The sequence below is a fragment of the Typopeltis vanoorti genome, chromosome 10, assembly GCF_054136105.1.
Source record: "Typopeltis vanoorti isolate ZY-2024b chromosome 10, IOZ_Tvanoo_1.0, whole genome shotgun sequence".
In the NCBI taxonomy this organism is placed as follows: domain Eukaryota; kingdom Metazoa; phylum Arthropoda; class Arachnida; order Uropygi; family Thelyphonidae; genus Typopeltis; species Typopeltis vanoorti.
The window spans coordinates 2,960,918-2,985,497 of NC_143558.1; the positions used below are offsets into that span (position 1 = coordinate 2,960,918).

Sequence of the window (24,580 nt, forward strand, 5' to 3'; positions counted from 1 at the left end):
TGAAGGCTATCCCACTCTCTTCATAAAAGCTAACCCAAGCTTCGAAGTAGGTGGGATTAATCTGCCTCATTCATCTACACATAATCCTCATAATCAAAGACTGCAGATTATGTAACAAAACAGTCAGTTAGGTGTATAACAATAATGAAGATAGCGATAACATTATTCAGATAAGCTCTGCACAGCTTCGAGGAAGAAATCACTCAAAGAAACAAGTAAATATTATAATCGATTTCATAAAAAATAAATCATTGTAAATTTAAATGAATCATTGTAAATATGAATGTGAAAAAAGATGTAAAACATGTTAATATCCTTATTTATGCAATTTAAATAAGATATTTTCTTAGTATTCCATACTGAAAAAAAAAAATTACATAGTTAGATAAATAGTATAATCTATCCTGTGTAACTGAACTATAACTGATTATAAACTATTACCAAAATCATTAATACTACTAATAACACACAAATTGTTGAACTATATGACTAGCGCACTGTACAAAGTATGTGATAAATTGGAATCTGAATTGAACCACAAGTGAAAAATTATAGTATTATCTTTTAAATTGTATGTAGTTATATTAAATAGTATGTATAAAATAAATATGTGTATTATATGTATTATATAGATTGTATATATAATTAAAAAAAAAAAATTATTATTTTAGAGAGACCTCCAGGGAGTCAGGGACTCATCGAGGGAGGCCACATACTACACACACCAGCTATCATACTTATTCTTGAATTCATTCACAGTGCTTGCACTCACAACATTCAAAGGTAATCCATTCCAATCACGCACCACCCTCTGAGAGAAAAATCAAGCCGACGTTTTGACCTTCATATTAAGATCATCATATGAAGTATAAACACACACACACACACACACACACACACACACACACACACACACACACACACAGAGAGACAAACTAAATTATGTTCACAGCATGCTAAAGAGACAATGAATTGATCAATGGTTATTTTACTGGGCTGACCTGCAGTGAAAATAAAATAAAATTACAATAAATAAATGAAATAAAATAAAATAACTACATCAAAGCTATATTCTATTTACAAAGTCAAAGAACATTCTTTCATATAGATAGTTTTGTTACAGTAAAAATTATGTCCTAATTTAACATGACAATTGTTAGTTTAGATTTAAGATTCTGGATTACATATGGTCCTATTTAGAATTAACTCTTAGGGAGAAAGGTTAAGTGGGTAGAATATGTGCCTTCCATACTCTTGGGATTTTTAGACCATCATTATTGTTAAGTTTAGGGTGGTTGATAAGAATCTCACAGGCTTCCTTAAATTTATGCTCATACCATGTTTTGGTGTGATGTAAACAACAGGTGCTTTTCCAGTCAATTCCATATAAAGTGCTCAGGGCATGATCACCAGCTTGACCATTGTTATTATATTTAATGTGTCATTTATGTTCCTTTTTGCTGATAGCAATTGTGCATCCTGTTTCCCCAATATAGAACAAATTGCAGGTGCAATGAATATGGTATACTCCACGGTGGGAGTATACTGTATTCATTGCACTGTAAGCGTATGCATTGTAAGCGGAGGGATGGATCTTTGGATGAATTGAATAAGTTCTTTAATTTTGATCAAGCTGGTATTTCTGATCATGCCCTGAACACTTCACATAGAATTGACTGCAAAAGCACCTGTTTTTTTACAATCACACCAAAACATGATATGAATTATTTCAGTAAATTTAAGGAGGCCTCAGAGATTCTCATCAACCACCCTAACTTAATAATCACGATGGCCTAAAAATCCAAAGAATATGGAATCACATATTCCCCACTTAACCTTTCTCTCTAAGAGATAATTCTCAATAGGACCATAGGTAATCCAGATTTTAAATCTAATATAACAATTGTCATGTTAAATTAGGACATAATTTTTACTGTAACAAAACTATCTATATTATTATTATTACTTGACACCTCCAGGAGTCCAAGGACTCATCGAGGGAGGGCACCAGAATGATTCTCTGATATTGCTCTAAATAGAATACAGTTTTGATACAGTTATTTTATTTTATTCAATTTATTTCTTGTAATTTTATTTTATTTTCAGAGGTCACGCCAGTAAAATAACCATTGACAATGAATCTGAAGAGATTCATTGTCTCTTCAGAATACTGTGTGAAATGTAATTTAGCTTGTCTCTGTGTGTGTGTGTGTATTAGTTTCTGTGAGGGGGGGTGCTTAAGGGTTGTTATACCCTGATAAGTTGGAACATAAGATATTTCATCTTATCATTGCATAACAGAGCAAACACCCAATTAAGAAACATTTAAAACATGCTTGATATCTGGGTAAGAGTAGTTCTGAATACTTATGTAAGAAGAGTGTGTATATATCATATGTATATCCTAAAATGGAGTTAAAACCAACATTACCATGCAAATTAAACTTTATTGTGAAATAACATGTAAGGCCAGGACAACATAACTTGTGTAAACATTCGGGGGGGGAAGCAGACAGCTTCCCAAGAGATCTGGTCCTCGTGGAACGTGACTAGGAGTCGCGGGAGATGACCGGACTCCTAGTCATGACGTCATACACTCGTGACGGCGATTTCTACATGCCGTGTGAACGGACAAAGTTACGTTGATGGCCATAAGGGAGGAGGTGTAAAAGGATTAGAACCCCCCCCTCGCTCTCTTGTTCCTGAGTCTTCACCTCGTGTTGATCAGAGCTCGGCGGTGCAAGGTCCGTCGCTGGCATGCGATTGGACAGTTTTAGGTGGGAAGTCTGATCCCGAGATACTGCAGCAGGCTATGGCACATGGAACATCTAGGAAAGTACGTGTCCAGAAAGCTGTAACAAAAGAGGTCAGATAGAAGATCACGTTAGCATATCGATGATCGGAAACCCAAACCGTGCTATATAAAAGCAAGAGGCAGTGAGGGCAGAATTTAGTGCAAGAAAGGAACGGAACTGTCGTGAACAGATAAGTAGAAAATTTGCCATTTCTTTTCTTGTGTGTAATCCATGGAGTTAGTGTTATGTAAACTTAAAACGAAGGACTCAGAGACATTTCTAAGAAAAAAACTATAGGAAAGAGAGTTAGTGTGTAGAATAATATGAATGGATTAAGTGTAACACAAGTTTGAATATTGAATATGTCTAAAATATGTTTAAGAGGATTTGACCCAAGGAATGGTTGTTAATTGAGATTCCAAGGATTTAAGATTATGGTGTGAGATGGATATTTTGTGTATGGTAGTTAAGGTTAATGAAAATTTAATGTGTGTCTCTATGGAAAGTGTTGGAGCTATCAGAATTGATATATTCTTTAACTAAGTTTGAATGAAACCTTTTGATTTTTGTATTATTAGTAATATGTACATTTTGTTAATTAAAACTTATTTTCTTTAACTTACTGTGGCTCTTTAATGGAATTCGATGCACCACTTGTTAAATTAGGTACAAATCTGGGTGGGAAAATTTGTAGAAAGTATTATACGGTCACGATTGCAAAATCTCGTGTTATCATTGTGCACTCCTTACCTGATTAACCCGATTAACTTCTTGATTAATCCTTTAATTAATCTAATAGTCCTAAGTGGCGCAGTTTCAATAAATTTTCTTAGAACTAAACGAGAAATAGGTAACGAAGTGTCTGCCACATAGGTTTTGGCTCGACCCCGGGCTTTTCCTTTGTGTCCCTAAGATGCTGCGTGCCTCACAAAGGCAGGGCTATAGGAAAATACATAAAATATATGAAAGAAAAAATAATGGGATACCACAGGGTTAAAGCTGTATAACTGAGAAGAGACCTCCACATAGCCTTTAAAGGAATGCGGAGAACCGACCAGGGCTTTTGACCTATTGTCCAATCCTCACCTTCTCATGGTGCACCCTGTTGGGTATCTACCTGGATACTGAACGAACGAGGATGGGCTGGCAATTTGGGATTTAGCGGACCAAACTGTATTCTTATTGGCTTAAACCAATATACAAAATGATGGTACAACATGACAAAATTTCATGCCGGCTGGGGCGTCGCCCAGTTAAACACAGCCCCTGTCGCTTTAGCCAGGGAGCCAAGGCTAACAACGAAAAGTCAGCTACTGGAACAAATCTGAAAGTGCACCCCAACTCAACATCCCCAGAGTTAAAGATCGGTACTATTAACATAAGAAGCCTGAATGGCAAAGAAATTGAGCTTACTGAGAAATTAGATAAGTACCAGATCGACATAATAGGCGTGACTGAAACAAAAAAGATAAAAGCTGGTGAGATCTTTCTAAGCAATAAATACAAAATGTTATATTCAGGCAATGACAATCAAGGAAAAGAAGTAGTATTCAACACAAAATACGAGGCTAATCTTCTTGAATGGCAGGCAGTCTCAAGTAGAGTGATGTGGGCAAATATCAGAATGGGGAATTGGACAATGAGACTTATTTGTGCCTATGGTCTGACAGAAGGTTCTACTAAGGTAGAAGTAGAGGAATTTTTTGATGCTTTAGAGAAAGCAGCTGACACAACGAGAAAGGAAAAGTTGGTCCTTGTTGGGGATCTAAATAGCAGAGTAGGAAGTGATTGTGAGACATACAAAAATATTTTAGGAAAATTTGGAGAAAAGAGCAAAGCTAATAATAATGGCAAATACCTGTTGGATTTCTGCTCAAGACATGGACTGGTTATTACTAACACCATGTTCCAACATAAAAATGTGCACAAATTCACATGGAGAGAAGAGGCTAGGAATAAGAAAAGTCTCATTGACTATGTTATCGTTGATAATGATGTTTTCAACCTGGTGCAGGACACCAGAGTGTACAGAGGATTTGAAATTGGAAGTGATCACTATTTAGTCTTGAGCAGGATAAAATTGAATTTCATATTGAAAAGAATAACATGTAAGAAAGTTTTAAAGCGAATAAAAGTTGAGCAGCTTGCAGATGTGAACTGTAGACTAAAATACACAAAGATTATTGAAGAAAAAATGAAAGAGTTTGAGAACAGGAACCAAACCTTAGAGATTCAGTGGTAAGCCTTGAAGAAAACCCTGATTGATTCAGCCAGAGAGGCATGTGGTGAGGTTGTCTGTAAGGATAGAAAAATCAGAACTCCATGGTGTTAAATTGTGATAGATTGAGAATTTAGGAATTCCAATCTCATCATAGTTTAACAAACAAGATCCATTGAAAAGAGAATAAATACATATGTTTGTCTCTAAGTGAATTATAATACAACCTTGTATTTATATCAAATGTTCCAAACTTAGAGAAAGGAGTAGTTTATAAAATAATTCAAGTAAAGATTACTCACTTGTTTGTGTAATTAACTTTGCGATGTGTAAATATTGAATATTTGTTAGAGCTATAAAAATTTAGAGTTGTTACATGACCTGCTTAAAATTCTGAGTGGAATGTAAATCTAAAGATCACAGAGCAGTAATGCGAGGGGAGCGGTTTGTCCCGGGCGATCGCGTACCTTCGGGCGCGAGAGGGACAACGGAGAAGGTGGTCGCTGTGACGTTGACCCATGTGACAAAATGTTCCAAGCGCTAGGTGGACATCATAGAGTGTGGGAATCGACGCGATGGAGTGAAATAAAAGGGTCAAAAACCTCCTAACAAGGCTTTTTCTTTTCCTGATCTCCTGGTATTGGTCTCTTGGGTGTTGTGAGCTCGGCAGTGGTGAGAGCGCCTCCAGTCCGGAGCATTTGGTCAATGCATTGATGGAAATTTTAGATCCGTAGTTCCAAGGAGCTAGAATAGGCCCAGCTGTCATTAGAAGGAAGGGTTACGCACACGTCATGTGGAGATTATCGTGAAGACTCATCGATAGCTCGGAGAGCCACGTGCCTTAAAGTCTGTTGAGGGAATCAAAGGAACATTTCGAAATGGGGAGAGGAAATTTCCAACGGATCAGCAAGTGTGATGAATCTCAAGTATAGATAAGTAGAATTTACTATTTTGCTAGCTACAGTTGAAAGGAATTTGTGTTGTATAGTGATTCAGAACTATAGTAGTATCATAAACTGAACTGAAGTGATTTAAAGTCGTATATCATAACTTTATAGCTTTGCAGTACTGAGTTATTGTATGTGCTTAAAGAATGCTAAGATAATTCAGAGTGAAGATAGATGTTAGTAATGAATTATAATTGACATTATTGCTGCCTAGAGTGGTCTGCTTGTGACTAATTTAGAGTAATTATTGCTACAAGTATCGTACCTAGCTAGAATACTTACTGAGTGATTGAATTGATAACAAAGAATGATCAATTTGAGTAATTGTGTTCAGTTAGAGTATCGTATGTTTAACCTAACTGTCATTAACCTTCTTAGAGTGAGAATTGTAATATCATATTCTGTGTATATATATATATATAGTGTTCAATAAACCTTTGCTTTTGAATCCAATCAAGATTGTCTGTAATTTGGAATCCGATGCACCTCTTGCAAATAAAATTAACATGAACTTCAGCGGGAAATTAGGAAATAAGAATATTGGCTGTGTCTGCAAAGATAAGGTATCACTTGAGTAAATTCTGGGATAGCATCTTGATTAATTTAGTTTGTTTAATCTAAGGGCCCTAAGTGGCGCAGCAATATTAATATAAATTTCTTACAGCTTTACGAGAATTTGACCTTCGGATACTCTGATACACTGGTATTGGCTCGACCTCGAGGCAATTCCTTTGTTATCCAGAGGTTCCCCGTGATATCTGAAAAGGAGTCTTACTTGTATTGATGTGTTTGACTATGTAATACGTAATATAGAGAGAAATTGATACAACATAAATGGCGCACCTGACAGGATAAAATTCACAGTAATTAAAATAGTAGTGGATTGGAACAGTTTCGAAAAATTAAGATCAGGCAACTAAACAGAAAGTTTATATTTATATTTATAGAGAGTATTTATATAGTGTGAAAGAAATTTTTTTAACCATGAATGTAAACAATGCTGATTCGGGAGTCACTAGTACTGAAAAAATGGGGGATAGAGAATTTTTCAGAACGGTGAATCCTCACTTCTTAATCCCTCAATTCTGTGGAAAGAACCACGACGATGTGTTGTCCTTCTTCAAGTTCGCAGAGGAGCTAAGGAACGTCGGAAACTGGTCGGACATTCAGTTTCTCGTAATATTAATGAATAAACTGATTGGCAGGGCCAAAAACTTTTTGTATTCCTCTCCGATACTGAGAAACACTTTGGAATACAATAAGTTTAAAAATACCCTAATATCTCAGTTTTCCAAGACCAGAAGCGTGGGTCCGAACCTGTGGAGGCTACATAAATGCAAGCAGGAAAGTAAAGAGACTATCACAGACCTTTACAATAGGCTGCTCACCTTAGCTAATAGCTTGAGTGTGCCGGATGAGGAAAAGAGCCATTTTGATTGGGCGGTCCTTAACCAATTCAGGCTAGGAGTGAGAGAGGAATATAAAGAAACAGTTTGCCTGATTCCCATAGCGCAGTAATCCAGTACTGGCGCTCTAAAATCAGCTGTCACTCACATTCAACTCACGCTAACAATAGCACGCGGGTCACTATTTCAAATATGACTGTTGCTATTCTGAGCTAAGCTGAAAAGTCCATGTTTTTTACCTTGTTAGTTTTATAAGTTTTGTGTTATTTCTTACTCACCTGAAGAAATCGGGACACAGATGAAACTAGTCATGATTCATTAAAGTTTTTTTGTGTTATACTTCTCGGGTTCTAGTCAGTACAAATATTAATTTTCTAAATATATACAGTTATACCCCAACTTACATGAATCCGGAGTTACACATTCCCATCCCGCCTCACCACTAGTCGTATCTTTCCGGCATCAGCTGCATTTGCCAGTGTCGCACATGCTGTGAACAAGCATTGACGTGTTTCGCGTGGTCTCCATTCATACATGATTTTTATAGTCTACAAACCTTGCAATTGTTTAATGTTATGTTCTTGATAAAAATTTTATCACATAAAAAATAATAATGTTGCCCAAAAGAAGCAAATCCGATTCTTCTACAGCTAGCAAGAAAAGAAAAACATTGACGTTGGAAACAAAACAACATTATTAAGGATTTTGAAGGCAGAATAAAAATTTGTGAGATAGCAAAGAAGTTTGATCTACAGGAATACTGTGTATTCCTGTACACAGAATCTATTAGATTTTATGAAACCATCAACATCGAAATAACTTTCTTTTTTTTATGTACAAAAAACTACAATTATGATTATATTTCTTAAAAAATATAGGTGTTTTTGTAAATCTTTGGTCCCAATTAACTAATATTTTGTATGTTTGTATATATAAATGACATGCAAAATTATACCCCGAGTTATGCGAATTCGACTTCTGCATTTTTTTTTTGTCTCACCTACTGCGTAACTTCGGGGTATGACTGTGTGTGTGTGTATGTATATATATATATTCATTTTTTATATAAACTGACTAAAAATCCGAGAATTATAACAAATTGAGATTTATTGGATACGCAACATGTTTCATTGGGATCGACTTCATCAGGTGTTAAGAACATAGAAAGCTATTAAAAGACACTGAAAAAAACATTGAGACACTCTAAAGCTATAAAATTATAAAGCTATAAATTCGATTGTAAATTACAGTTATTATGAACGTGAGCTATAGTCCGTGCTAAAGTTCTATTGTTGTACACCTGTGCGTGTATGGATCCACGAGATCGCCAGTATCTGATAGTAAAGCCGAAAGAGTCAGGCAAATTATAGCTGAGATTATTGTTCATATGAAGAGGGTCCAAGGTAATTTCTTTTGACTCAACAATGCGGCATTCTACTTCATCGTGGCAAATGTGCAGGTTTGAAGTTGTCCAATTTACTTCATGTTGGCGGCTTTCGTTATTTGTGTTTATTAAAAACAGGACATGGCCTGATAGGGCAGTAGCCCTTGTTCTCGAGACATAGGAAGATAGATTTCTCCATTTGGCCATAGTAGGGTTTTTCCACACTCACATGTGATTTTGTATAAACCTGGGAATTGTAGAAGGTTGTGTGTTTGTTTGTAATTGCTGAAACATGATCTTATTTTTTGGAAGAGTCGAGAAGCACGTTTGTATGTGAAACTTCTTTAAGATTCTACTCAGTTTTTTTTGGATAGTTTGCTGATATATGGCAAGGAGATGTAACCTTTGGGGTTGTCCTGTGTCTCTACATTGCTACGTTGACGGTGGAATAATTGTTTGTTAATACTTTTTAAAGAGAAGCCATTGCTTTTAAAGATCCATTTAAGATGTTGTAGTTTTTTTTTTAGTTCTTCTTCATCTGACAGTACAGATCTTGCACGATTCACTAGAGTTGATATAATACCCAACTTCTGCGCTGGATGGTGATGTGAGGACGCATGCAGATATGTGTCGGCTTTCTAAATATAGAGACTTTTTTGGACTAAGGCGTCTTGGTGAGTTTAACATCTAGGAAACAGAGGGAACTATTTTCTTCAATCTCCATGGTCAATTTGATATCTTGATGGAGGTTGTTTAAGTGGTGGAGAAAACTGTGAAGATTCTCAATACCATGTTCCCATATGAGGAATATATCGTCCACCCATATGAGGAATATATCGTCCACCCATATGAGGAATATATCGTCCACATATCTAAGCCAAATTCTTGGTTTTAAACTAAGTTCAAAATCTTTTGTTCAAAATCCTCGAAAAAAATGCTGGCTAATATAGGAGAGAGGGGGCTTCCCATTGCTAATCCTTTGACCTGTTTATAAAGTTTACCTTCAAATTCAAAATAGCCAGAGTTTAGACAACGAGATAGTAGAGAGAACATTTTATTTGAAATCTTGTTCTTTAAAATATGGAGAACTTCTTGTGTCGGAATGTTGGTAAAGAGTGCTACCACGTCAAAGCTCACCATGATGTCAGAAGACTTGAGTTTTAAGTCCTTGATTTTAGAGACAAAATCTGTTGAGTTTTGAACATAAGAAGATTTTCCCGCATAAGCTTTTAACGATGAAGCCAGATATTTAGATAACCTGTAGGTGGGTGAGTCAATGCTGTCTACTATAGGCCTCAGTGGGTAGTTTTCTTTATGTACCTTAGGGAAACCATATAGCCTTGGAATGAATGGGTGTAAAGAACGGATGGAAAGCCGTGTATTTTGTGGAATTTCTGTGATCTTTAGTAGGAGATTATTGGTTCTATTGTGTATTTCTTTTGCTGTATCCCTCTCAATTTCCAAATAACTATCCGACTCTAACAATGTTAAGATATTTTCTCGGTAGTCTATTTTATCTAGAACTACAGTTGCATCCCCCTTATCAGCTTTTAAGATGACGATGTCCTTGTTATTCCTTAGATTTTTAATTGCAAGTCTCTCACCAGGGGATATATTATCAGAAGGAGGTTTTGCATTGTTGATTGCAAGAATTGCTTCTATGCGAAGTAAACTCGCGTCTGCGGTAGAAAGTAGCGAAGCTGCTTTCTCCATCTTAGTTAAAATTAGTTCTTTGAGAATGCATTTTGGTGCCAGTACAAAATAAAGACCCTTTCCAAGAATTTGTTCTTCATCGGGACTTAGGACATATGACGATTTGTTAATCACCAAATTTTTAAGTCTGTCATGACAATTATTTAGAGTAGACCGTCCTTGTGTTGACTTGAGTAAGTTGAACTTTCTGATGAGCTTGTGTTTGTTTAACTTTTGAGATCGTAATGTGTAATGTACTACTTTCTTGCTATTTTGTGTGGCAAAACACTTTCTACCTACAAAAAGAAGGCACGGCCATGGGTTCACCATTATCCCCCATACTGCTAACTTTTACATGGAACATTTTGAGCAAGGTGCTCTAGATTCCTCTCCTTTAAAACCCAAAGTCTGGCTTAGATATGTTGATGATGTTTTCACTATCTGGCCCCATGGCCACCAGACATTAGACACTTTCCTCAGCCACCTGTAGGTGGGTGAGTTTCACAAATTCACAAATGACATTGAAAAGCAGAACACACTTTCGTTTCTAGATACACTTGTCACACGTCTTCCTTCAGTCTTTCCTTCCCTGTTTACTGAAAACCGACATACTGGCTAATATATATACAAACTCCTACCACCACCCAACACAAAAACTTGGGTTGTCAATACGCTAAAAACAGGGTTTTGAAGATTTGCTCCAATGAACAAGCACTTAAAAATGAATTAAAAGTTATCATCGATACCTTCCTAAAAATTGGTTACAGCCAAAATAGTATTCTAGACTACAATAAAACTGTAACCATTCCATACATGAAAGGGATATCAGACAAAATAAACAGAATACTACAGAAATACAACCTTAAAGCCACCTTTAAACCTCCTGCAAAATTAAAGAACTTATTCATCTCATCCCAGGATCCACTCCCTCTGCTGGTCCACTCTGGAGTATACTGTATTCATTGCACCTGTCATTTGCCCTATATAGGGGAAACAGGATGCACAATTCCTATCAGAAAAAAAGGAACATAAACGACACATTAAATATAATAACGATGATCAAGCTGGTCTTTCTGATCATGCCCTGAACACATTTCATAGAACTGACTGGAAAAGTACCTGTTGTTTACATCACACCAGAACATGGCATGAACGTAAATTTAAGAAGCCTGTGAGATTCTTATCAACCACCCTAAACTTAACAATAATGATGGTCTAAAAATCCCAAGGATATGGAAGGCACATATTCTACCCACTTAACATTTCTCCCTAAGAGTTAATTCTAAATAGAGCCATAAGTAATCCAGGATCTTAAATCTAAGCTAACAATTGTCATGTTAAGTTAGGACATAATTTTTACTGTAACAAAACTATCTATATGAAAGAATGTTCTTTGACTTTGTCTTAAATAGAATATAGCTTTGATGTAGTTATTTTATTTTATTTCATTTATTTATTGTAATTTTATTTTATTTTCACTAGAGGTCAGGCAGGTAAAATAACCTTTGTTCAATTCATTGTCTCTCCAGCACACTGTATGAAATGTAGTTTAGCTTATTTCTGTATATATATATATATATGTGTGTGTGTGTGTGTGTGTGTACTCCAGAGGTGTATAAAGGTGCTTTTCCAGATGATGACCTTAATATGAAGGTCAAAATGTCGGGAAATTAAAATAAGTATTTATAACACGGTTGTAGAGGCCATAATTTGTGTAAAATGAATGCTGATCACCGTGTAACACTAAAGGAAACACTTATTCTTTCAAAAAGGACATGATTTTGCCATAGTTCCAAAAAAGATACCACTATTAGATTTCCTTTTTAGCATCGAACGAAATTTATCTAGCCTTTTCAGTGAAGATCCTAATAATCTCCACTTCGAAGTTTCATCCATCCTACTTAAATCCAAGCTTCTGCCATCTAACATCTCACCTGCTGAAAAGAAAACTTGACATTACCTATGAAGCAACAGTCAACTTATTATCACCAAAGCAGATAAGGAAAAAGCTACAGTAGTCATGGATTCAGCAAATTACAAAAGTAAATTTTTTCTTTTATTACCAGATCATTCAACTCTCCAGTTCCTGGAGCATAACTCCACCAAAACACAACTTAATAAATTAAACTATTTTCTATTTACTATCTACTACATACTATGACAAAATAAAAAATTTTGCCATAGTTCCAAAAAAGATACCACTATTTAGATTTCCTATGAAAACTATGAAACTATGAAAATTTCAGTGCATTTGCAATGGCAAGCCTATAGAACAAGGAAAATATTTTAATTATTTAAGCACAGTTTTCTAGTGAAAATGACAAATTAAATATGGAAATAAACAACAGAATAAGAAAAGATGGTACAGTGGAGAGCCAGATGAATAAATTTATATGGAATAAGAAAGAAATTAGCCAAAACATGAAATTAACAGTACATTAGAGAATAGTAGAATAAAAGCATACAGGATGCTGTTCAGTTAAACCAGTCTTAGTTCTGAATCTGAGAACTGTGTTAAATATAAAGCAACTGATCAAAGACTAGTTCTGAGAAAAATTAGAAGTGAACAGAGAGTATCAATTGTAGAATCATGTTAAAAATGAAGATGTTAGCATTCAAGAATATGTGAGCACAGATAATCTAAGGTGGTATTGTCACTTAAAGAGAATGAGACAGGAAAGATTAGAAAAAACATTCTAAAAAAAAAAAGATCCAGAGGAAGACCAAGATTTAGGTGGATGGATTCCATCAAAAGTGCCTTAGAAGACCAAAATATCAGATATAATATGGGAGTGCTTAACAAGTAACAGACTAATCTGGAGGAAAATTATTGATAGCAGATTAGTAATAGTACTCATAATGTAAACTTAATCAGGTAGTACTGTCATAGTAACCTGTACACTGCTTGAGGGTACATATCAAGAAATTGATGATCCTGTGATGGTGGCTTTTCATGGCTCTTTTTAAGATTTACAAAAATAATAAATTCTTAAATGTTCCAGTACTTTTGGCATATATGCGTTTGCTTCTCCACACCATAATTCTTCTGAGAACAGACAAGTAGCTAATTTTTAATAAAGTATTCTAAATGCAGTTAGAACATTTTCAATGTTGATATAAAGCAGAACACTATTTATCAAAATACTATGCATAATTCAATTTATTCCAAAAATAATTACAATACCATTTTCAGTGGTATCATGCATTTTCCTCTTCTGTATTCAGAGAGAAATCCTGCTTCCACAGAAATTCTGTGTGATAAGCTGGGCCTTCACTGCAACTCCTTGAGCAGGTGTAAACCAGAAGAGTGCCCCAATCAAGACTCTTATCTGCTGTTTGTCCAAGATGATTGAGCAGCTGAGGCATGATCTAATGAATAAACACATTTATTTATGCATAACTCACCATATACTAAAATTACATTTACTCTCACTATAGCAAATGCCATCAATAAATTTGAAATGCACATCCATAAATAATTAAGAAAATTCACTATAGCAAACTCTTCATACTCTCTCAATGAGTATACTATAGTGAAAGTCAACTGTATAAGAATATTTTACTGTGAAAAAACTTAAAATTAATTTCTTTATAGCTTAGTAATGACAATTTAGTTGTAACTAAAAACTAGTTATTTCAAATCATATATATGTTTACAGGATTGAAATATACATCATAATTTTTACCACAAAGAGACTAAGTGAGTAAAATTCCCTAAAAGTAAACTCATGTATTCACAGCCTTAATGGCTAGGATAGATGGTCCAATCCTGTTGATTTGTGTCACATCGTTAGAGCACAGTGATGAGTTTGAAGAAGTAATCTATGCTTCGAGTTTCCATAAAAACTTCTCCAATTTAAATATTGACATGCTCAGATAGTTCTAACTTCTTTTGCTGAATGAACTGAGAAATATAGTTTACCTTCATGAAATTTACAGCTATAGCTGTATAATATCAGCTTGCAAAAAAAAAACAGCTATTGTGTTTGCAGATACAGGAAAACAGGTAGTGATTGCTGTTTTTGTTCTCCTGGTCATCACTATCTCTTTAATGGAAGAAAAATTTTTTTATAGATCAACTTCACACAAGAGAAGTTGCAAAACAAATAACAGTGTTGTATGTAGTCAAGAGACTAAGGAGAAAGAAGTAACCTGCTGATTCTAGAACCCCTAGTTAGATGTTCGGACCAGGAAAATAAAAACAGCAATCAGACCAAGGAAAGGAGTACAATTCAGAGGTCATAAAATCCCAGTGACCAAGGATATATGTTCTATAGAAAAGGAATGCAGACTGAAAAAAAAAAAAAAAAGAAATGCAGAATGAAGGATAGCTGGTAAGATGGGCAGTATGTTAGATCATCATTAACAGCAAATATCTTCTAACTTAATAGTTTGAATTAGGAAAAAAAAAAGGAAGTCAGTTTGAGTTGTAGACAATGAAGTCCCTAGGGAAGTTAACATCACTGTTTGTATTATATTGCAGAAAATCAATCTTGAAAGATAAAGTGGTCAAAATGGTTTTCAGAATTCAGAGAGCAATAAAGACAGCAAATTACTTAAATATAAAGAACCAATCGGCTTCATTTCGGCGACATAAACATTATTTAAATTAATGGGATATTAAATCCCACATTGTTTTAAAACTGAATAAGATTTATTTAAGTAACTTAATGGGTGCACCGTATAGCTGAGTACATAAGTTCTTTTTTGTTATGCCCTTTGGTATTAATTTGGTCTAGCTACTCACTGATGAAGCCTCAATAAAGGCTGAAACAGGTCTGGGTAGTGACCTCCCACCATAATGTAATAACAGCATACATTTCCTAGAAATGTGTTTTTACATTATGGAAAATACCAAGAATAGCGATCAGAACTTTGCCACCTATGCTACGAGCTTCCCGAATTTGTACTACGTACTAGGACTACATGCATTTGCTCACGCTAGTAGTCGCCAATACTTTTATAGTTTATTATACTATATTCGGCATGAAACTCTCTGTTTCCAATCTTTGAGTTTCTTATTCGGTTTTAAAACAATGTGGGATTTAATATCCCCTTAATTTAAATAAGACAGCAAATGAATACAAAAAAAGTGTGGTGCAGAAATTTTGAAACAGAGCAATTCTGGGTTTGGAATTCTCTAACAAAGAGTGTCAGATCCTAAGGAAACGTAATTCAGATAGCTGAAACTGCCAGTTAACTTCTGTAAGAAATAATCGGTCAGGTTTGAACATACATAAGTCATGCTAGAGGTTTATTTGTTTATTTATTTTTTCTGTAAATTATTGCTGGCTTTTTGTGTTTGTTGGTAGTTTATGATTTTTACTGTACTTTTGATGCTTATGGTTTTTTATTATATTTTTTTTTCATTTAAAATAATATTACTTTTACGGAATATTTTTTTTCTGATCCATAGAGTTACTATATATTTTCATGTATCTTTCAGGGATGGTAATGACAAAGAAGTTAATTACAAAGCAGGAACATGCAACATCTGGATGAAAGACTCATTAATTTCTAATCCCACAGACAGAGAGAATACCCGGTCTCATCTGTGCATGGCCTCAACACTGCATCCTCTGCATATTGTTATAACAGCACTCTTCCCTCCATGCACAATCTTGCAGAGTAAGTCACTACAGAATTGTTTCCTAGCTGGTTAGGAAGTACACTGGTGTCCTAAGGATGAATTACATTTTTACCTGTATGTGAAAAAATTTGTGACTACAACCAAATGTGAACATAAATTTATTTCCACCATGCTAATAAATTATATTACACAAAAAACGTGTTGTTATAAATTTCATACAAATTAAATTGCAACAAGTTTGCTAAGAACATAGTTAAGGAATTAATGTACAGTGCTTAGAGAAAACTATGTGGAGAGACATTTCATGATGAAATATATCCTTCCCGAACTGCAATGAAGCTCTCACAATGTTGCATGATGCTTAGCACCAAGTGATTCATGAGTTATTCAGGCAAACTGTCCCAATCCTCCTTGAGAGAGCAAGGATAAGCCATTGTTTGTTTTCTGGAGAGAAATTCTGAGCATCAATGCATCTCCTATTGCATCCAAACTTGTTCTTTGGGACTGAGATCAGGGAAGCATGTTGGCTACTCTATTCGATTAATCGGCTACTCTATTCAGTATCTCCACTGCTCATGTGCGATTTGATGTGGCACTGACATCCATAAAAATGAATTCTTCACCTACAGCACCAAGAAAATTGAACATGGCAATGAAGAACTTCAATGCAATATCATCACCAGTCATATTCCCTTTTTTCAGCACTTGCAGCTCGATGCATCCATTAAGCAAAAGCCTCCCCACACCACAATCCAAGCACCACCACATCAATCCCTTTCAAGAATATTTTCATGATTGTAAGCAGTACCACTTTCAGGCCAGATCAAGTGTTGTCAAGAATTAGAGGAAAGACTAAAATGACTCATTTGTAAAGAGTACATTAGCTCATTGTTGTCTTGTCCAATTTTTATGGATACAACACTACTGAAAACATACTCTACAATGAGCAGTGGATAAAGGGATGCAGAAGACCACAGGCATTTGGGCACATATTCCTACTTGTTGAAGACTTCTTGATTCATGATATTACTGCCACAGTTTGTGAGATATCTGCATACCTGTGCATGAATGGAACTTGCAAGCTGACCTGTCATAGTGTGTTGATTACGTTTTGCTGTTATAACCAAAAATATAACTTCATACTCCATGGTAGAGCTAGGACGACTTCTTAGTTAATGTCTGGAACACATTCCACTGGTTTGAAAACTGCCAGAATCTGGATACAATACTATGTGAGATTCCAAACTCTCTGGCAATATCGATAATTTTGCAACCTTCTTCATGCTTTCCAGTAATTCTTCCCCACTTAAAATCATCTAAATAATATCTTGGAGACATTACAACAACTTTATTCCTTCATAAAAAGAGGTTCCTTCAATTTGCTTAGTGCAGCCTTCTGCCTTTTATCCTGTTGAGTGATACCATGTGATTCCTTTGCGCACGATTCAAAAATCTGAATGTGTACCCACTTTCTACTCAAAATCATCAACTATACAAATTGCCACAAGCTGATTTGTCTAAAGTTGAGGTTGAAATCTTCAGAAATAATATTCGTCCATAGGTTTGAACAACAGTGTACATTTGTACCATGGGTAGGCTATGGTTTTTTCTTTTTTTCTAGTTTGATTCATTTTTGTATTTTTATTCATTTTTTAACTAATTTGGAAATTCTGCTCCAGAAACCAAACACAGAACTTTTCAAGTCACTTCATTTCAAGCCTCCAATAAGTAGAACAGTGGTCTGACATGGGTGATGAAGATCATCTCCCAACTAAAGATAAGCACAAGCATCAATGCCCACAGCAGGATTTGAACCTGCAGCATGTTGGTTGGACAGATATGCTAATCCTTTGGCCAAGGCCGGTATTTACATCATGTACTACCTAGAAGCTGGCTTATGAAATTACTTTAGTGCATTTAGCATACAGTGGAAGGATATCATCTACATTGTATATAAGAAGAGTGTGGGATGAAGGAAGAAACCAAATACTCTACTATGGAAACCAAAAAAGAAAATATACACTTTTGGACTCCAATGAGCAAGTGCATATATTCTCACTTCCTCTCAGTGAAATGGTCTGTTAGACAAAATCTGGGTAAAGAAAAATTTTTCTGTACAGGATGTTACCAGGAACCGAAATAAAAATATTATCAATAAAAGTTTGATAATAAAGAAAATAATAAAAATAAAACTTCTGCATCTTGTGGAGGTTTTATTTAATTAATGCATTGAAGATTAGCAACTCATATTTGTAGATTTTGGGACACAAAAACACACGTGTTGAACAGATTATTTTATTAATTACTAATAAAATAAAACTTGACGTTTCGACCTCTATATCGAGGTCATCATCGGAAGAATACAACTGTATAAGGAACCAAGCTACATGCTCATGCCCTATATACCGGTAAACTAAATCTACGTACTTAATAAATCCTTTTTCCTAGCCTGACCTTTAGTGATAAAAAAAAAATAAAATAAAATAATTAAAAAAAAAAAAATATATATATATATATATATATATATATATATATATATATATATATATACAGGGTGTTCGGGATAAATTTGACAGTTTCGTAAGGAAAAAGAAAATCTTCTTTGTATCTATTAAATTTAATGAATTGACAAAAAAACATTACAGGCAGAGTTAATTACAATACTATCAACAAGATTTACTCAAAATAACCACCATTAGCATCGATCACAGCTTCAATTCTGCTTCGGAACCTCGAACAAGCTGATGCTACAGTCTCCCTGGGAAGGGCCGCAAAAACTGTTTTAATTTTATCCATTAACTGGGCTTTTGTATTACTGGAAGTGCGATTGGTGTCTTTTTCAACTGCGCCCCATACAAAATAATCCATGGGGTTAAGGTCTGGGGAGTTTGGAGGCCAAACATTTGGACTGGTGAAGTCGTAGAAATTTTCAGACAACCATTTTTGACTTTTCCCAGAGGTGTGGCAAGGGGCCGAATCCTGCTGCCATACATACGGCCTACCATTGGCTACCCTTGTTATCCAGGGCTTGACTACAGTTAGCAACTCCACGAACAAAGCCCGAATTCCAATGCCAGGGTTCTTCAACACCTGTTCCTGCAGATTTGCGAGGAATTCTGCTGTACGAACGCCATCAGATCGTCTGCTAGGGATCTTCCTTCTTGCTACATCCTCGTAGTCACCATTGCAAGTCTCTAGTTCATGCCTGATTGTTTTTACTGTATTCAGGGAGCATTGGGCAGCAGTCGTAATATCCTTATTTTGATGGCGGGCACGAATCATCATGATACAAGTTATTCTCTTCCATGATTCAGGTGGGTTCCAGCTATCCATCCTTTCTGACATCTTGTATATGAATGAAGAAGGGTCCAAACTTTTAAATGAAGAGAAGTGTGTGTTAATACATGTAACTTACGGAAAAATATAATTAATTATAAATATGTCAAATTTATCCCGAACACCCTGTATATATTATAAATAAATAAATACAACTACAATAAACTGCTAAAGTCCTCATGTATTAATATTCTTCTGGATAGTTCTGATTGTTATTGCTGTTGAATGTTCCAAACACTTCACCAGGTTGTCTTCTTGTAGTGGGATTTTTCTAAGGCTAGTTCAGGTTGTTATACAGGTGGTAGATGGGTCTTCCACATTCTTGAAATGGTTAGGCCATCATTTTTGCTGAGATTTGGGTTGTGTTTGAGCATCTCACATGACTCTTTAAATTTTCTCTCAAACCAGGTTTTGGTGGAGTGTAGGGACTTGGTATTTTTCCAATCAATTCTGTGGTATGTTTGGAGTGCGTGGTCAGAAAGGCCGGTTTTACCAAAATGGAGGTATTTAATGTGTCATTTGTGTTCGTCTTATCTGATTGGGATAGTTCGCCCTGTTTCCCATATGTATGGTATGTTACATGTGCATTGTATTTTGTATACCCCTGGGTGTGCTAGGTGTCGAAGAGGATCTTTAGAAGAACTGAGTAGGTGTCTTAACTTATTTGGGGGTTTAAAGGTGGTTTTAATGTTGTATTTGTGAAGTGTTCTGTCTATTTTTTCAGAAATGCCTCTAACATAAGGAATGGCAATAGCATTCTTGAAATCTTTTTTGTTCTTACTGGTATCTTTATGGAGGATCTTGTGAATAGTTTTTTTACTGTATCCATTTTTGATAAATGTTTGGTTGATGATCTTGTATTCCTGGTTTAGAGCCTGTTCGTTAGAACAAATAGTTAGGGCTCTGTGTTTAAGGGTGCTTATGACACCTAGTTTTTGTGTTGGGTGGTGGTAAGAATTTTTGTGTATGTATTGGCCTGTGTGTGTAGGTTTGCGGTATCAGACCACAACACCTACCAAATGGTAAACTACAACCCCACAAAACGTAACAAAAAGAAAACAACTGAATTAATCAAATCCGTCCACACGTGGCCCGAAGAAACAACAAAAAAATTAATACCTCAGTATGCTCGTGCACCGAGAATTTGTGGCCTACCAAAAATACAAAAACCAGGCGCACCGCTTCGTCCGATTGTTGAAGGAATTGACAGCCCAAATTATCACTTAGCCAAAAAATTAGCTGCCACATTCAAGGAATTGGTAGGTCAGTCCCCTTCCTACATAAAAAATACACAACATTTCATTAATAAAATTAAAAACATTACACTCAATGACCAAGATTTATTAGTCAGCTTTGCATAACTTCCCTTTTCACCAATGTCCCGATCAATGACACAATCTTGCTCCTACAGAACATATTTCCACATGACATCACGGCCCTCTTTGCCCACGTACTCCGCTTCGGATATTTCGTGTGGCAAAACAATTTTTACCTTCAAAAAGAAGGTACAGCCATGGGCTCACCACTTTCTCCCCCAATAGCTAACTTAGACTTTGAGCAACGTGCTCTAGAGACAGCACATCTAAAGCCCAAAATTTGGATCAGATATGTCGACAATATTTTCGCATTTGGCCCCACGGCTGCGAAGCTCTAAATACATTCCTTAACCACCTAAACAAACAACATAAACGTATCCAATTCACCACTGAAATGAAAAAAAAAACAACTCTCTTCCTTTCCTAGACACACCTGTCACACGTCTTCCCTCTGGCTGTCTTTCCTTCTCAGTTCACCGCAAACCTACACACACAGGCCAATACATACACAAAAATTCTTACCACCACCCAACACAAAAACTAGGTGTCATAAGCATCCTTAAACACAGAGCCCTAACTATTTGTTCTAATGAACAGGCTCTAAACCAGGAATACGAGATCTTCAAGCAAACATTTATCAAAAATGGATACAGTAAAAAAATATTCACAAGATCCTCCATAAAGATATCAGTAAGAACAAAAAAGATTTCAAGAATGCTATTGCCATTCCTTATGTTAGAGGCATTTCTGAAAAAATAGACAGAAACTTTGCAAATACAACATTAAAACCCCCCAAATAAGTTAAGACACCTACTCAGTTCTTCTAAAGATCCTCTTCTATACCTAGCACACCCAGGGGTATACAAAATACAATGAACATGTAACATACCATACATAGGGGAAACAGGGCGAACTATCCCAATCAGATAAGACGAACACAAACGACACATTAAATACCTCCATTTTGGTAAAACCGGCCTTTCTGACCACGCACTCCAAACATACCACAGAATTGATTGGAAAAATACCAAGTCCCTACACTCCACCAAAACCTGGTTTGAGAGAAAATTTAAAGAGTCATGTGAGATGCTCAAACACAACCCAAATCTCAACAAAAATGATGGCGTAACCATTTCAAGAATGTGGAAGACCCATCTACAACCTGTATAACAACCTGAACTAGCCTTAGAAATATCCCACTACAAGAAGTGTTTGTAGTGGGATATTTGTGAAGTGTTTGGAACATTCAACAGCAACTGAAAGAAATCATTTTATAACAATCAGAACTATCCAGAAGAATATTAATACATGAGGACTTTAGCAGTTTATTGTAGTTGTATTTATTTATTTATAATATTTTTTTTTTTAATTATTTTATTTTATTTTTTTATTTTTTTTTATCACTAGAGGTCAGGCTAGGAAAAAGGATTTATTAACTATGTAGATTTAGTTTACCGGTATACAGGGCATGGGCATGTAGCTTGGTTCCTTATACAGTTGTATTCTTCCGATGATGACCTCGATGTAGAGGTCGAAACGTCAAGTTTTATTTTATTAGTAATTAATAAAATAATCTGTTCAACACATGTGTTTTTGTGTCTCTAAATATACAAATATGAGTTCTGATCACCGTGTAACCTTAAAAGAAAGAAAATTAGCAATATTAATTTCTTCCATTCATTTTAGAAATTATGGACTTTACAACCGTGTGATAAATAACTATTTTAATTTCCCGACATGCTAATTTCTCTTTCAATAGTGATAAATGACTTCGAGCCATTCACATGTGGAAGAAAGATACGTAGAGCGTCACAACCATGGAATCCAAGATCCAACAACAAAAATATCATTACTATGGCATAGCAAAATATTTTGTTTATAGGTTTATGATTTAATTTTATGTATTAACCAGCATCAAGTGGAGAGAACAAAATGTTCCTATGGTGAATATGACCTTGGGATGGAATTTATTTACAACCAAAAGAAAGGCATGAAAGAATATCAGAACAAAGGGCAAAAATACCACAATATTATGGCTAAACGTTTTGCTTAAAGTTGTGATTACAGCTTCATTCTCTATAACTCATATGCACTGTGAATGCAAGAAGTGCAATGATTTCAAGGTTCAATAAGATAGACATGTTGCTGGTTGAGTAGTCCTCCCAGAATGAGTCTACAAGACTCCATGGAGTTACTATAACAATAATATATTGGATACTATTAGAGTCCAATGCACTCACGATTTCATAACTAGTTTCCAATTAACAACTTTTATGGTCTATAATTTGTTAGGTCTCTGCTATGACCAGCTTTCACATTTCAATCTTCTAAAGCAGAGGTGGGGAACTGTTCAGTATCATGGGCGAAAATTGCTAATTCAAAAACTTTCACTGGCGATTGGCAAATTTTAACTCTTATATATAGTGTATGTAGTGTGCAATATATATCTCAATAAGTAAATGAGCTTTTCACTACAACTTGTCTTTTAAAAAAACAAATTAATTAAAGTTGTCAACTGGTTAATTACAAGGCACTCGCAGTACTGCATGAGAAAAACAAAGTCAAAAGTCAATATAATTTGACACGCAGGAAAATGTAATGGCGGTAATTGGGAAGCAACCAATCAGAAAGTCTGAACTTTGCTTGCAAGAAATGCTCCTGATTTCTTTTTATTTCAATGTCTGGTCTTGATTTGATGGTTGCCAGACTTACAACACAAATAAAGACTAAGTATTGCTTGATATAATGCCCCATTGACACCATATAACTGTAGCATATTGAATAGCTTCTCTCTTGGCACCTTGTCGTATGCCTTTTCCAAATCGACAAAACTCAACAGATCTTTGTTATATTCCCATGCTTTCTCGACTATTTGTCGTAAAGTGAAGATCTGATCCTGACAGCCTCTATTTGACCTGAATCCTGCTTGTTCTTCACCAAGCGTTTCTTCCAAAATTCTTCTCAACCGTTTCTCAAGTATATTTGCATATATCTTACCAGGAACACTCATTAGGGATACACTTCCGTAATTCTCACATTCAGTTTTATTTCCTTTTTTTAAATGAAATTTAAATTCCTTTAAAGGATATGTGGAGGTCTCCTCTCAGTTATACAGCTTTGACTCTAAAGCACCCCATTATTTAAATTTAAATAAATTTAATTATAATAAATTTAAATTATCATAAAATTTTATTGGATTTATGAGGTGCTTAAGGGTCAAAGCTGTATAACTAAGCGGAGACCTCCACAAAGCCATTAAAGGAACCGACCAGAGCTTCTGACCTAATGTCCAATCCTCACCTTTTCGTGGCGCACCCTGTTAGGTAGCTACCTGGATACTGAACAAACGAGGATGAGCTGGCAATTTGGGATTTAGCCGAACAAATTGTATTCTTATTGGTTAAACCAAAATAAAAAATAATGGTACAACATGACAAATTTTCAGGGCAGCTGGGATGTCACCCGGTTAAACAAAGCCCTCGTTGTTTTCGCCAGGGAACCAGAGCAAACAGAAAAAACTCAGCTACTGGAACAAATCTGAAAACAAACCCCAACTCAACAGCACCAGAGTTAAAGATCGGTACTATAAACATAAGAAGCCTGAATGGCAAAGAAATGGAGCTAGCTGAGAATTACTAACACCATGTTCCAACATAAAAATGTGCACAAATTCACATGGAGAGAAGAGGCTAGGAATAAGAAAAAAGATATCCTGGACATACGTCAAGAATTTGTGCACATGGAGTAATTACTTTGAAAGGCTGTTAAATGAAACCTGAAGTGATGATAGCACAGTGGTAAAAAACACTGACCAGGCATGCAGTAAGGAATACATATCCATACTTGAAGTAGAAAAAGCCATCAAAGGCTTAAAATGTGGAAAGGCAGCAGGAGTA

General features: G+C 35.5%; 1 protein-coding gene across 2 annotated transcripts in view; it reads right to left on the reverse strand.

Annotated features, from left to right (window-relative positions):
* The window catches only part of LOC150102131 (uS5 assembly chaperone PDCD2-like), a 152,789-nt gene that overhangs the window by 101,465 nt on the left and 26,744 nt on the right, over positions 1-24,580 (reverse strand). Inside the window, exon 4 of one of the 2 annotated variants that reach the window (XM_090399445.1) lies at positions 13,627-13,811. In XM_090399445.1, coding sequence (XP_090255571.1) covers positions 13,641-13,811 — 171 coding nt within the window. In that variant the 3' untranslated portion in view covers positions 13,627-13,640. Of the gene's footprint in view, positions 1-13,584; positions 13,812-24,580 lie in introns of those variants that run through there. The other variant, XM_090399446.1, reaches the window with a different exon arrangement.